Source organism: Sorghum bicolor, chromosome 1, assembly GCF_000003195.3.
Source record: "Sorghum bicolor cultivar BTx623 chromosome 1, Sorghum_bicolor_NCBIv3, whole genome shotgun sequence".
In the NCBI taxonomy this organism is placed as follows: Eukaryota; Viridiplantae; Streptophyta; class Magnoliopsida; order Poales; family Poaceae; genus Sorghum; species Sorghum bicolor.
The window spans coordinates 3,467,136-3,481,847 of NC_012870.2; the positions used below are offsets into that span (position 1 = coordinate 3,467,136).

A 14,712-nucleotide genomic window follows, 5' to 3' on the forward strand; every position below is an offset into this window, starting at 1 on the left:
CTGTTTCTTTCATCCTGCCTACAGCTGAAACAGACTTTGGATGAAACAGACAGGGCCTGAGTTCCCAGAGTTTTCTGAAGTCTTATCACAGTCAGGAACATATGCCATCTTATTGAGTACTCTGTACATATGCCTGACCTCTAATGTGAATTGTGATATTCGATGATCATAAACTGATATGATATAGTGATATACTACCATCTATGCATTGAGAGCAACTGCTTGCAGACTAGTAGGACTATATAGAAGTGTTTTTAGATGGTGGTTCGTAAGTGGGCCGGTCGTGAAACCGTTACATATGTCTGGGCCTGATGGGCCGGCTCCCTCCCAAATCCGGCAAATCCCAATAGCGCTCTATTCACCCGCACCGCCCGCTCTCGGCTGGCCTCCGCGGTCCGCACCGCCTACCGCCGCCTCCTCCGGCCAGCCAGTCGCCGCCGCAACCCCCAAGCTCCAGTCCCGGGCGCTGCTCCGCCTCCCTCCTCTTCCGGCGGCCTCCCTCGGTCCGTCCCTGGCTCCGCGCGCAACCGGATCCAAGCGAGTCCGGCTTGGACACGTCACCAGTTTTCCTCTCCGCCGTCTGATCGAGGTTAGCAAAAAGGGAAACCGACCTGCAATCGCACGGGTAAGGTAAAACCAAGCTGTAGCCTTTTTATCTGTCGGCCAGTCCGGTCTGTCCATCCGGGAGCCGGGTTCGTTCCTTGGCGATGGAAGAAACCCTAGCCGTCGAATCCGCCGCCGGCGAGACGGCGGCCGCGCAGGCGCCTGAGCGGAAGGAAGAGACGCTCGAGGAGGTGCTCTCGAGGCACAGGTTGGTTCTCCCTTCCCCTTGCTTGCTGTGGATTGGGTGATTAAGCTCGTGCCTTTCCTACTAGATTTCCGTTTAACTTACGCATCGAAATCGATTTTCCACCCCCAAGGTACATTACTTGGGGTTCTTGTAAATTGTAGGGTGCCTGGTTAATTGTATTTGATGACACTCTAGTACGGTCGTGGATAGTGAATTGCGACAAAAAGTAGTGCCTTTTCTCTCTTTTGAAGATAAAGACAAAATTACCGAGCTACCGAGTAGTTTGCATTTGCATATCTTCTTGTCTTTGTAATTTAGTGTGGTTATTATAGCTGGGCAGTATTTCTGTGCTTTTTCTTCGTTATACTACAACAGTTGCAAATTGATTTATCTAGGAAGGTTGACATTTTTGTCGCGACTCGCAACCTAGATGACTAAACCTCTCAGGGGAGTGCAATTTAGACCCAACCATCCCAATTCCATAGAGAACAAATTTAATAAGCACACTTGCATGCACCACAAATAGAGAGGAATCAGCTGTGGCGAAGTAACCATGTGGCATATATGCTAGCCTTAACTATCTTTATCAGAAGGGATTATATCAGTTGTCAACCTTGCCATGAACTAGAAAGAACATGTGACTATGTGTCGGTACTGTGACACTCAGATACCATATCATGCATGCTAAGGTTAAGTTACACAGCAACTACGAACATACCTCAGACTCAGACTGCTGGTTGGTGACATATCATATCTCAGACTCAGATTAGAGCTGGCGACCAGCCTTGGGATGAGTCCGCCTGGCCAACACTTCGGGATGGATGGATTGAGTCCTATAGATGATGCTTGTAGATGAGAGACGGAGGAAGATTGCCGCATTTTCCTGGGGCAGGCAGGAAAAGAGCACACTTACGGGAAAGCGGCATCGCAGGATGGGACATTGCCGGAGCACGTGGGCGAGAAAGAGCGTGCACGGGGAGGGGGAGGGGCTGTGGGTGCGCGAGCAGAGCGGGCCGTAGGGGTCGCCGGAACGTGCGAGGCACGGGGATTTTGTGGCGGCAGGCATCGGCAGCGCGGAGGTTGTAGGGCGTGGGCGCACTGGATCTGAGTGGTGCCACTAGAAATGATGTCGCCGTCCACAACGTGATAGCGATTTTTTTCTTCCGTCTTAGATGCACGTGAAGACTGAAGACTCCGTTTCTTGATGTAGAAACGGTTTCTCCTTTTTTTCCTTCTCTCTAAAATAAATCTACTGCCACGTTAGCAAATTGCTCACTTGGCAAGATAATTAATACATATTGAAACTATGGTAGTGTCTGCATTGAGAGTGCCCTAAAAAATTATGGTTACAATTAAAGTTCCTCGCTATTAAAGCTATTTATTTATGTAGTGATGATTGCAAGCAAAATATATACTTGTATGCACTTAATTGTCAAGTGATTACGCAGACACGCACATGACACAAGTTGTACATGCCAATTGTTTGCCTTTTGGTTTCGTATGGATAGGCTTCTCTTAGATACGTGTGCTATTCTATCTCTAGGGTCATGTACTGAAGTGCATTGCCACTGCATTAGAAAGATATCACGGTGATATGATTGTTGGAGATTCTTAATGCCAATTGTTTACCTCCTGTTCTCCAATTTGATGGATAGACTAGATACAATGTGTATCTCTAGGTTCACTTGCTATATGTCATGTACCAAAGTGCATTGTCACTCCATTACTACAAACTGGGAGTAGAGAAGCACATCTATGCCAAACTTTGCAGTCCAATTGCTTTCATAATGAGATAGAGGATTGATGCCATTAACCCACTCTTGAACCAATCAGCCTAAAGGAAAAGGTGTTACAATTGTAATGCACTTTGGTTATTCATTTCCTATTCAATGAAGTTTATTAAGATCACATCAATGCCATCCATATTTTTTAGAAAAAAAAAATGCTGCATTGATCACTTTAGGTGCAGTGGTTTAGATTGTGCGATGGTCTGATGGACCTCTGTTTGATAATGTACATATCGGAAGATTAAGTATGACATAATAGTTTAGGTTTGAAAACTTTGTATAATGATCAATTCGAAACGCATGTGTCTTTGAGGGGGTTTCTCCTTCGCTGAGCATGCTTTGGAGTGAGCTAAAGAATGAACATAGTCTCTGGTGCATGGCTGGGGCAAAGAAGCTCCTTGAGCTTGGTTTGGCGTTGGCTGACTAGGGCTGCTTAGTTAGGGTCTAGCTTCAGTTGATTTCTATGAGCCCAGTAAAGGTGTGTGTGTAATTGCCTCACTCATATTTGGTCCCCGTATGAGTGAGGATCTTGTTGGGGACCCACCCTATTTTTCTTCTCTATAATACAATGAAACGCAGCTCTCCTGTGATTTTCAAAAAAAAATGTTATACAATATAGTAGCCGAGTCGTCGTGGGGAACAAAGGGTCACACCTGAAGGTTCTGATCAATTTCTAGAGGCACTTTTATGCCAGCTGACTGGTTAAGCACAATATATTGTGTTGTGCACCAAGTATGTTCATGTCAAACCTTGTGACCTGCAAAGCTGTGGCTGTTTCATAATTCTCAATTTGTCTTATTGTGCAAAATCAGGTGAGTAGCTGACTTGTGTTGATGCTGGAACTTGCTGTTTTTAATTCTTACTCCATTCCTGAAATAAGTTCGTTCTAGCCTCTTGGTCAGTTTTCACAAAACAGTTTGTTTTATGTGGAGCACTGGTAAATTAGACGGCTTTGCCCCGTGGCCCCTTCGTTTCCAGCGCTGCCTCTTCATTAACACGCAGGAGCGCGGGTGAGCGCTGCATGCGGCCAACCAGGAGTGGGCTGCATGCATGCAAGGCTGTAAAAATCGCCAAAAAACGCGGGTGCGGGGGATCGAACCTGTGCTGCACGCCTAATAGCGCCCCTTGGTAACCGGTAGGACGAAGAGACATATTCGTTCAATAGATGCCTGAGAGACTATTTAATAAGGGCAAACAAGGAAAAATAGCCTCTAATTAATCACTCCTTGGTATCTTATAAATCATGTCCAAAACGAACTTATTTCTGGGATGGAGGGAGTACTTACTTCCTTATAGTTCACTTTAGCTTTATCCTAAGTCAAACTTAGCTAGCTTAGGATAAATTAAAGTAAACTATAATTTGGAATGAAGTATTATCATCCTTGATGTTCTTTGCCTGTTTACTTGAGGGTTTCATAGCTAGCGAGCTTCTTCTTTTCCAGCAAGTCACTAGTTTCCTTACAAGTTCAATATATCTGAAACAGGAAAGAGAAATCAAAACTCCAGGATAAGGAAACAAGCCTCAAGAAAGCTGCTGCAAAAGGAAGCAAAGCTGAGCAGAAGGCAAAGAAAAAGCAGGTAGAGGAAGAGATTACACGCCTCTCAAGAGAGTTAGAGGCGAATCATGCTGCAGAGCTTGCTTCCTTTGGGTACAAACCCTCTGGCAGCTCAGAGAAGGGAAACCTTGACAACTTAGTGAAGGCCATAGCTGGTGTTTCAGTTTCCAGCAATTCGGATTCTGCAAAGCCCAGCAAGGGAACACGACGGCGAGAGAAGAAGGCGAAGGAGGAAGCTGCTCGAGAGCAGCGGATCCAAGAAGAACAAAGCAATCTCGTGAGCGACCGCATGTTAGAAAACGAGAAGCTTGAAAGGAAGCTTGAGCCCTTGGGGCTGACCATTCAAGAGATAAAGCCGGACGGTCACTGCCTGTACCGTGCTGTCGAAAACCAGCTATTGCTCCATTCCAATGGTGCTGCACAGTACAGTTACCAGGACCTACGGCAAATGGCAGCCAAGTACATGAGGGAGCATGCTGCTGATTTCCTCCCATTTTACTTAGCAGAAGGCAAGGCCGATATTGGACCAGATCCCATGGAGAGCTTCGAGAGGTACTGTGAGGAGATGGAATCCACTGCAGCTTGGGGTGGGCAGCTCGAACTTGGTGCACTGACCCACTGCCTGAAGAAACATATCGTGGTCTACTCAGGCTCCTTCCCGGATGTGGAGATGGGCAAAGAATACAAATCTGGATCTGGAGGTAGTGATGCCGGTGATGCAAGCATCAGGCTGTCGTTTCACAGGCATGCCTATGGTCTAGGCGAGCACTACAACTCGGTGATTCCAGCCGAATCATCTTAACAAGAGAAACTCGATGTTCTGATGGTCTCTAATACATTTTGATTGTTTATGAGTGGTGCTTGTCTGAGTCTGAACACAATAGATGACTTTTTATTTTCCTGGTTGCTGTAATCTTTCAATCTGTCGATGAAGGTAGTGTACCAATCAAAGCTGTATTGGGGAGTTTGTTTCCCAAACAATTTTGCTCTCTTCAGTGATATGTTTTGTGGTTTGAAGTTGTGTTCTGTTACTGTTCTCACTTCTCAATAGTTGTTGTTGCTGCTTATCCATGAGTCCGTTTGCCTCTGCAACAGCATCGTGTCGTTGCTGACTTGCAGCTTTCCGAAATCCCGACCATTTGAATTGCAGTTTGGCCTTCGGTGTCCTTGTGAACTTCTGAGCTGTCCGTTTTAATCGCAGTTTGGTCATTGGTGTCGTTCTGAACTTGTGAATTGTGATCTGTCATTGTGCTGCACTGCTGCTAAGCTATGCGTGTGTTCTTGGAAGGCTGTCTGATCTATGTTACGCACTTGCTCCAACTTTTATTCTCCTTTTCCGAGACAAATTTGCTCTATTTTTAGTTACATTTACACACGTACAATTTGCAGGCAGTACTGTCTGATCGTGTCAACATTGAAAACACAAAGCACACACTAAAAAAAAGTAGATTATTGCAGTGTTGTTGTCTTCCGTCAACTATTATGTCATATATGTAATATGCTTGGGCATATTTTATTTATTATATACTCCTTTCATCCTAAAATAATTTCCTATCTCGTATTTTAAGGAGTCAAACAATCTCAATTTTTACTAAATATATACAAAAAATATTAATATTTGTCATGCCAAATACTGTAAACATCATTAGATTAATTGCTGTCATATATTCTCATAATAAACCTATTTACTATATTTTTTTAAAACCAAAGATGGAGTCTTATTTTGGACTGAAGTAGCATTCCTCGCTATTGTATACATCCTAGATAGGTTCCCTCGGTTCCAAAAAAGAGTGTCGTTTTAGGTTTTTGTGCCACAAGTTTGACTCGATTTGTAGAAAATATATGCAATATTTATATCTCTAAATAAATTTGTTAAAAAACTAGACTTAAAGATCTTTCCAATGATACTAATTATGTACTATAAATACTAATATTTTTTACTATATATTTAGTTAAACTTATTTTTCGGAAAACGAAACGACACTTATTTTGGAACGGGAGTAGCTTTTATGGGTATGCCTTCCCGCACACATTTTTATCGCCTACGAATCGATGTAAGGGTAATTACATTAATGTTGTATCATAGATAGTCTTATGCAATGCCACGTAAAATCATGAGACGATTGAACAACTACTAACTCATACAATCAGTTATCTTTTAAGTTGTCTTATAAGAATCCAATTATCCTCAATTTATGCAATCAACAAAGAAAAGATTACTTTTTGTGAGTGCATGGGAATATTAAATCATACTTATAATGGTAAAATAATAGTAATCTGATAGTCTTAATTTTTCTGTCATGAGATAATTGCTTCACAAAATAACCACCTCTTGCTCTCTCCTTCACGTCCCGAGTGGCCACATGTACTGTTCCTTTCTAGTTTCTACTTGCAACACGGCCCACAGGCCCAACTTGGGCTTGGGGACGCGAGCACAGGCCGCCACCTGCGCTCCATCTGCATTGCATGACTGCATCCATCTCCATCCCATCCATCTGACTTTTTTTTTGATAGGCGATCCATCTGAATTCAGAATGGACGGACACGGAACAGCATCGTTGGGCGTTGGCTGTTTGTTTGAGATTATTTATTGAATCTGTCAGATATTCAGTAAGGCTTTGTTTGGATGTAGTTAGATTCGTATCAATGCACATGTGTTAGGGTGGGTTGGAGTGAAACTTGAACTAATTCCACCCTAATCCGTGAATCCGACAACATACAAACAAGACCTAAAGTGTATTTTTAGCCATGACTTATTAGTTAATCCAATAGGATGTGTGACTCTGCTTGACTGCTCTAGTGCCCACTGGCCACTGCACTGCAGACTCCACTCCAGCGACTCTGTGATGGCGGCCATCTTGGATTCTTTCTTGGGTCTTGGTCTTGGGTATGGCGGCCAGCCCATCCTATCATTATTGGCTCAGGATGGGGGCAGCCAGAGCCACCGAGCCAGGCACACTATTACCTGCCGGACATGTGCTCGCCGGCCGGCTCCACTTCCACTCTGCGACTGCGACTGCGTTGTCTCCAAAGATATCTGCAGTGGACGCTCGCTCCGCTCCACAGCGACGCCGTTCACCTCACCTCTAGCATCCTGATCCACCTCGATTGCTTCCTCCCCTCCTTGACTGCTCTCGCTCGCTTGCCACCACGTCCTACAGTAGACGATCAGCCCGAACTACCGAACATGCTACGAACGGGTACAGTACTGCGGAGTACGTAGCTACTAGTTCTATTACGAAATTAATACAATTCTGCGAAGTTGTGGACCACAGCGCATTCACGTTCAGGAGATATAAAACTTATTGCCATGTAAACACGATCAACATCAATTGAAAAGTCGATGATGCTGGTTCAGAAAATTCCAAAAAAAAAAAGGTTTGACTAAGGTAGCACTTTCATTTATGCTTGGTAATTATTATCTAACCATAAACTAACTACAAACAAACTATACAATTACTTATTTTTTTATTTATATTTAATGCTCCCTACATGTACCATAAGATTCATAATTTTTGGGAACAAAACACTGAACGATGGGAGACCTAGTCCTACTTACCAAGACGAATGTTTTGATTGCCGGTAAACAGGATCTTCCTTTTTCCGTTTACAGTCCTGCGGGCCAATGTTTGGTTGGCCTGGGAAATTGCGTCACATGGACCCTGTCATGTTTTCACAACGGCACAAATTTTTCCAGCGTCGACACGCACAGAATTGAAAATTAAGCTGCTGCTGTTCTGCCCCCGCCCCCAAAACAAACCGTCTCTCACAAGAGATTACCAGGAAAAGCCAACGAAAACATCTGACTGATGTACATGTCATTGGTGCACTATTTATACCTTCACTACCCGAGTACAGAACATTTTATGATCTCCAAGATGTGCTCTATCCAAAACTATTAACAATGCAATGGCATGGACATTTCCTCTTCTTTTTTTCACCCTTTTGTTCTTGTTCTTGTTCTTGTACCCAACCAGCACAGTTAGGCAGTTACCCACCATCCATCAGTGGCACACAAAGCTGCTGGCCTAGATCTGAATTCTGCCCATTCCACCTTTCGGTGCGCCACACTGACATCCATCAAAGGTGAAAAAAAGGGTGACAGGGAAAAAAAGAGGCACAGCCCATAACCACAAGGACAAGTGAATCTACCATATAGGAAAAGGAGGTAGGCCACCATAAGGGTGCCATGCTTCTCTTCAGAAGCTATCCTGGCACTAATGAAAAGAGAACAAGAAGAAACTCAAGAGAGAAACTACTACAAGTGAAGCCACCAGCACAAACAAAAGACAGACCCACCCATTCACATCACATACTACTACCTAGAGCTACCAGAAAACTGATGTATTACCACTCCGATGGCTGTCACACCTTGAAAGTTACTGGCAGTTGGAGCTCCTCCCAGGGCCGCCGTAGTAGAAGTAGGTGCCCCAGTCGCCGTTGTTGCCGTTCTGCACGTCGTAGCAGTTTGACTGCTCAGTGAAGGTGCCCAGCCCCTTGGGGGCCTTGAGGTTGTTGGTGCTGTCCACCACCTGGATGTTCTTGAAGTAGCTCGCCTTGCTGAACCCTTCCTCCGGGAAGTGCCCGCTGCCCATCTGCGTCGAGGTGTGCACGCCGTCTGGCTGCGAGTTCACCACCTCCCCACCCCACTCGATCATCGAAGCGCTGTCCGCCAGGTACGAGAAGAGAAAGGACGGCCAGTAGCCGAGCACGTAATCCTTGCCGAATTGCATCCACCAGTTGCCCTCCTTTGGGTCCTGCACAGTTAACATCATACGGAAGAGATTAACTATAGATATAGCAGCCACACATTGGATGTATTTTATGCAAAATCCTTTTCTACATTTACATAGCTAGATTTGAGTATTAGGGAATAATAGCCGCTGATGCTGAGCATACACTAAGGTGCCGTTTGGATGCTGGGTGGGTATGGGATAAAGATATGTGGTGGCTTATTATAAGTTGGTGGGTTTGGATTAGGGATAAAAGATTCTATTGCCTTTCCCATGTCTGGATGCATTTGGATTGGGTTTGGGTTAAGTAATGGAAAATGCAAAAGAAAAAAAAAGGAAGATTCACATCTCCAGAAGTATGCTGTTGCCCATCTCTTTGCTTCCATGGCGATCACTGCTGACTCCTATGTATGCTTGCTGGTAGTCAGTACTACAACTCCTGTGGCGTGACTTGCTAGGGATGTTGTGTTCGCTGTTCCTTGTGGCGGCAAGTGGCCACAGGTGCGATACATTGGACTGACAGGAGTCAGGTATGGGATATGAGCCCCTTTTATCCCTTATCCCAAACCCAACTCATTTCCATATCCCTTTTACCAAACAAGGCAAAACATATCCTACCCTGCCCATTTCCTATTCCCACCTGTTATACCCCACAATCCAAATGCCACCTAAGTGGATGCATTCATGTTCTTCTAGCATGCAAATCGTGCACTCATTACCCATGCTCAATGGAAATGGAAAAACACTAGCTGGTTGAGGTGAAAAGTAGCAATGGTTGTTTCTTTTGAAAAAAATCAAAAGTAGATTAATCATTAGCGATAAGAAAGAGGTTGTTGAGAAAAGGAGTATGATAACCACGGGTAAGGAGGAAACCAATTTTCAAAGCCCCAGGGTACAGGTTCACGAGTCAAGAAGGAGCACGAGTAAGAGCATAACAGCAAGTGGGCTAAAGATTCTCTGCATGTCTGATAATTCTGTACGTACTAGGCATGGCATGTGGTGAGTTACTAATTTAATTACTTATCTCACCTTCCAGATCAGTATACTGATATCATATTGGGAACCAGAGTAGCTTGAGGTTGGGAAGATGCTGGCTCCCATGGCAATCTGGTTGTTAACCTGAATGAACCCTGAGCACAGCATGTTGTAGCACCCTGTTGCCTGGTATGCATCACTCTACAAATGCCACATGGCGAAACAGTTCAGGAACTGTAAATGAAAGCATAATCTCTCTTCAAATGTTGCAATAACGGTAAGATAGGATAGGCAGAATGCTCAAAACTTACAGTCCAGTACGTGAACAGCCTTGTGTTGTTATCCCCATAGAGGTCTGGACTAACCTGATCAAACAGAGAAGCACGGAAGTGATTCAGAGCTCGTGATGACATATACACAGATACACTGCATCGCGGGACAGCAGGGCAACCAACCGCGAAAACGGTGGTGCATTTACTCGATGCTGATTATGAATATGAAGCTCATGTGCTGTGGGTCTTTTTCTCTCTCTACCTGCCATCCAGCCTCGATGCTGTTCAGATCCTCCCCAAATGAGCCCCCCAAGATCCAGAGCTGGGACAAGCTGAACTCGTTAGGCTGCTCGATCTTGGGCTCCCACACATTGATAGTCGCCTTGGCGCCATAGTACTTGTCTCCCTGAACATACGCTATGGCATGCTGCGATTGTCAACAACAGTTATGAGCATCACGGTACAACAGCACACTTATGTAGCTTCTTTCTTCCACCCCACAGGTCATCAACAACATAGGGGATGATACGAGCAGGTACCTGATGGCCACCCTCGTTGAGCATGGTGGGGTTGACGGACATTGGGTTCGCGGTGGTGTGCCGCTTCCTGCCGTACCGCCGCATTGAGCTTGCCCTGAGCAGGTCGTCCTTCTTCGTTCTCCTGATGGGGACTGTACCTTCAGGACACATCCCATTCTGATGCCAGAGCTGAACCATAGGCCTCTCCCCACTGCTGCTGGAGGTCTTGGATTCGTCGAACAGGCCTTCGGGGTGGTAGTTCGGCCTCATCTGCAAACCGTAGAATGCGTTAACTATGACATTATTCCAACAAGACCAATTCAGTTACTGCACGTTTTCAGCAGGGGAGTTTACCTGGATTGTGTGATTCTTGAGGTAGGGGTGATCAAACGCTGGCTGATGTGAGATGTGCACGCAGTCTATCATGTCCCCGTCTGGACTCTGCAGATTTGCAATTCGCAGCCAGCTGGATTAGAATTAGATGTGCGACTGGAACAGAGAGTTTCCCCGCGAAAGGATTTAGTTTGACAACTCTCTGATAAATTAGTTTCCCCAAGTCAAGCAAGAAAGAACTAAATACAAGAACAAGCACAAAGCATGCACACAAAAGAGAAGATTAGATTAGACATAAAGATAGCAAATTTCCAAGAACAACCAGAAAAGAAGCCTCAAAAGCTGTCGTCCTCAACGAGTAGTCAAAAGGTAGACACACCCATCTCCTCGCTTGGGCTTGTTCAAATGCTCACTAATGCAGCGTTAGTTTATCTATGGAAAAATCTCCTCAAGAAAATATTTTCTCCCCAAGCAAGCAATTCAAATCTACCAAGAGTAACAGCAAAACTGCCGGCATGGCACACACGCACACCTCCGCGGGACGAAAAGCCGGAGGAAACAAGTGGGTTGACGCACCTCGATACTCTTCACGGCCGGTTTGTTGAGCCGCTTGAGGTGGCGGTGCAGCCTCGCGGCCGGCGACCTCGCGGCGGCGGCGGCGGCGCACGACAAGCAGATGACCGCCACGAGCAGGCACGCGACCCCCCGCGAGGTGTCCATGGGCGGCGCCTCCTCCTCAGTCTTGAGACACCTCCACCGCTGCCGCGCCTCCTTTTCCCCTTCCGCTCGCCTCCTCCGGCGAGCTCGCAAAGCAGGGCCTCGCCTCGCTTTACCCCCCAGACACAGAGCCCCCTCGCCGCCGCCGGCGCGGCTGCCACCACACACCAGGGGGCCGATTCGAGAATTTTGAAACAATGCGGGTGCCTGCCTGCGTGGTGAGAGAGTGGGATTGGGAACGGGAGTAATGGCAGGCTCGTCGCCTTGGGCGGCTCGTCGCCTCGGTTGGGAGCGGCGCGTGCGTCCACTAGCGCTTGCTGCAGACCACAAACAAGTGGGCACTCATCAGTGAAGACTGTTGTGAAGCGAGCAGCGCTCTGCACTCTCGCGGCCACTTTTGCCGTTTCCCCAGCTTGTGCTTCTGGACGGAAATGCCCCTCTATGATTCGGGAATTATTGTTAGAGGCACCCGGCCTCCAACGTCAAACCGGGGACCCATGCCCACTGATATGTGGGCCTCCAATGTCTGGATGTGATCAGCTGGTAACGGAAATTCGTCAATAATAAAATAAAGTGAGTCAAATCCCTTCAAAGGAACCAATGCTCCATAACAATGTACTCCCCCCCCTCCAAGAAAAAAAATATGCAATCCTAGGCCAACATCACATTTTAGTATCTTGATGAGTTTGAGGATAAAAAATATCAATTTTATATTAAATAAATATTATTAGATTAATTATGAAATGTATTGTCATAATAAATTGATTTGCTACAGGGTAGGAACTTGGTCAAACGTAAATTACTTTTACTAGTATAGAAACCCATAGGCCTTGTTTAGTTCGCAAAAAATTTCAAGATTCCCCGTCACATCGAATCTTTGGTCGCATACATGGAGCATTAAATATAGACGAAAATAAAAACTAACTGCACAGTTTACCTATAATTTATGAGATTAATCTTTTGAGCCTAGTTACTCCGTGATTGGACAATGTTTGTCAAATAAAAATGAAATGCTACAGTATCCAAAAACAAAAAAAATTGCGAACTAAACAAGGCCATAGTTGCATTCTTTCCTGGATGGAGGGAGCAGCTCATATGAAGTAAAATTATATTTGTCGTTGTGTCTTTAGGACAGTCCTATTAAACAAACTAAGTACTTAATAGTAGTATATTTACCACCTAAGAAGCTATAGCTCACAGTGTACAATGTCCAAGCTATGGCTATAAAAAAAAACTCATCCAGTCATCTTCCTTTCCCAACGCTCTTTTGTTTTGTCCTAGTATTTATAGTGTCCATTCCGTTTCTTAATTTAGTTTTTGTTCTTGTGCAAGGCATAGCTTTTGTATGAGGCTCAGTTTCTTGAAATTTTCATCCCTTCCTCCCCTTGATGCCATGGTGAAATCAGTGAAGTGTGCTGTGTGTCATCCTATTAATTCGGCATAGAAACTATTCTGTTCACGAGTGTCTTTATAAAACACCACCCTAGATATAATCGATACCTTCTAACTAATAAGTGTTTATATATTGCAAAAAGGTTTCTAAAAATATAGACGTGCACCTTACGGCAGAGAGCAGGCATTCAAAAAGTTCATTTTTCTCCTGAGACCGTGTTTTTTTTGACAAGGGTTTGCTGACCGACCAGCACTGCTCGTGTTGATGCTGTTGGCTGGTCGTGGACTCGTGGGTTGGTAGGAGTAGTAATTTTCTTTATCCGGGCTCGTGTCGGGTCCTAGGTTGGCCCACCCGCCAGCTTTGCCCGCCCATCCGGCACCACCTCGGGCCCGGCGGCAGGGCAAACGTCCGTCGGCTTCCGCCCAGCCCAGGGCCGACCCGTCACCCTGCGCGGCACTTGCGCCCCCGCCCAGCAAAGAGAGCCGCGAGCCACGAGGCCGGCGGGCCATGCCTGGCAGCGGCTCAACGCATGCGCGTGATGAGGGTCACGCACCGCTGCGGAGCGCACGCATTGGATCCGGGCCGGGCCGGGCCGGGCGCACGCACGCGCAAAGCGGAGGGGGCTTTTGCTTAACATAACACCGGCCGCTTTACGAAAGGCGACGCCGTTAACAAAGTGATTATTTTTACCACGACGTCCTCTGCATGCACAAAGCCGGCGAAAGGAGCACCAACAGCAGGCAGACCGAGATTTTTACCCGCGAGATTTGTCTAATTCCTACCGGCAGTACACTTCGGTGTTAGCTAGGGTTCCAGTCAGAAGCCGGCAAAACGCCCGTACGAACGAGCCCGGGAAACCGTGTACGACGGCTCCAGACGTACATCGGTTGGATGTTTTCGGTTTTGGTACGGCGCCGCGCCGGTAATTATAGTACTCCATAGTAGATTAATTATACTCCATAATATTAAATATTCTATGGATACGTCGAAATATTCAATGTGATAGGAAATCTTGAAAACTTTTAAGAAGTAAACAAGGTCTTATATCAGTTTGGTTTTTGAGGAATTATTTAGTTTGTTAGCACGGCGGGATCGGAGCAAGCAGACAGCATTGTCGTGGCATGCATGCATTTTAGCATTTGATTCACCCACAAGCTGCGACAAGCAGATGGGATCCAACCTGACGAGAAAGCCGTCGCTTTTGCTCATGCGCAAGCGCAAAACACTTGAAAGACACCTTTCTCTCTTCTTTGTTGCTTTTCTTTGATGCTTCTTCTATTATTTCCGAACGAGAGAATGGAAAGGCAGTTCGTAAAGGCCACTGAGATGCCCTATGTATGTAATTATAAAATGGTCACTTCCAACTACAACAACCGAATCATGCCTTGTCCTATCTCTATCACTCGCTTTGTCACTCACACTACCACCGACGCACTAGTAGACTGTACACGTAGCTTGTGTGGCACAACAAATGAGGGTCCCTATTGTGTTTGGTTACTAGCAGCTTTATGTTGTTGAATTAAATGAATAAAATGCTATTTGCCAAAAAAACGAACCTCTACCCTGCCCTTACCAACGGTATGTAGTTGTATGAGATGAGCTGACTTGTTTAGTTCGTAAAAATTTTCAAGATTCTCT

General features: G+C 45.6%; 1 protein-coding gene and 1 pseudogene across 2 annotated transcripts; one reads left to right on the forward strand and one right to left on the reverse strand.

Annotated features, from left to right (window-relative positions):
• Nucleotides 356-5,169, forward strand: LOC8061124 (OTU domain-containing protein 6B). The gene is made up of 2 exons (XM_002463650.2): nt 356-811; nt 4,062-5,169. The coding sequence occupies exons 1-2, from the start codon at nt 708-710 to the stop codon at nt 4,933-4,935; spliced, it is 978 nt and encodes a 325-aa protein (XP_002463695.1). The 5' UTR covers nt 356-707; the 3' UTR covers nt 4,936-5,169.
• Nucleotides 8,155-12,060, reverse strand: LOC8061125 (annotated as a pseudogene). Its single transcript, XR_002449147.1, has 7 exons — nt 11,541-12,060; nt 10,986-11,072; nt 10,653-10,901; nt 10,376-10,540; nt 10,153-10,206; nt 9,896-10,042; nt 8,155-8,890 (listed from the first exon to the last, which is right to left on the reverse strand). The product of XR_002449147.1 is annotated as an uncharacterized LOC8061125 (transcript).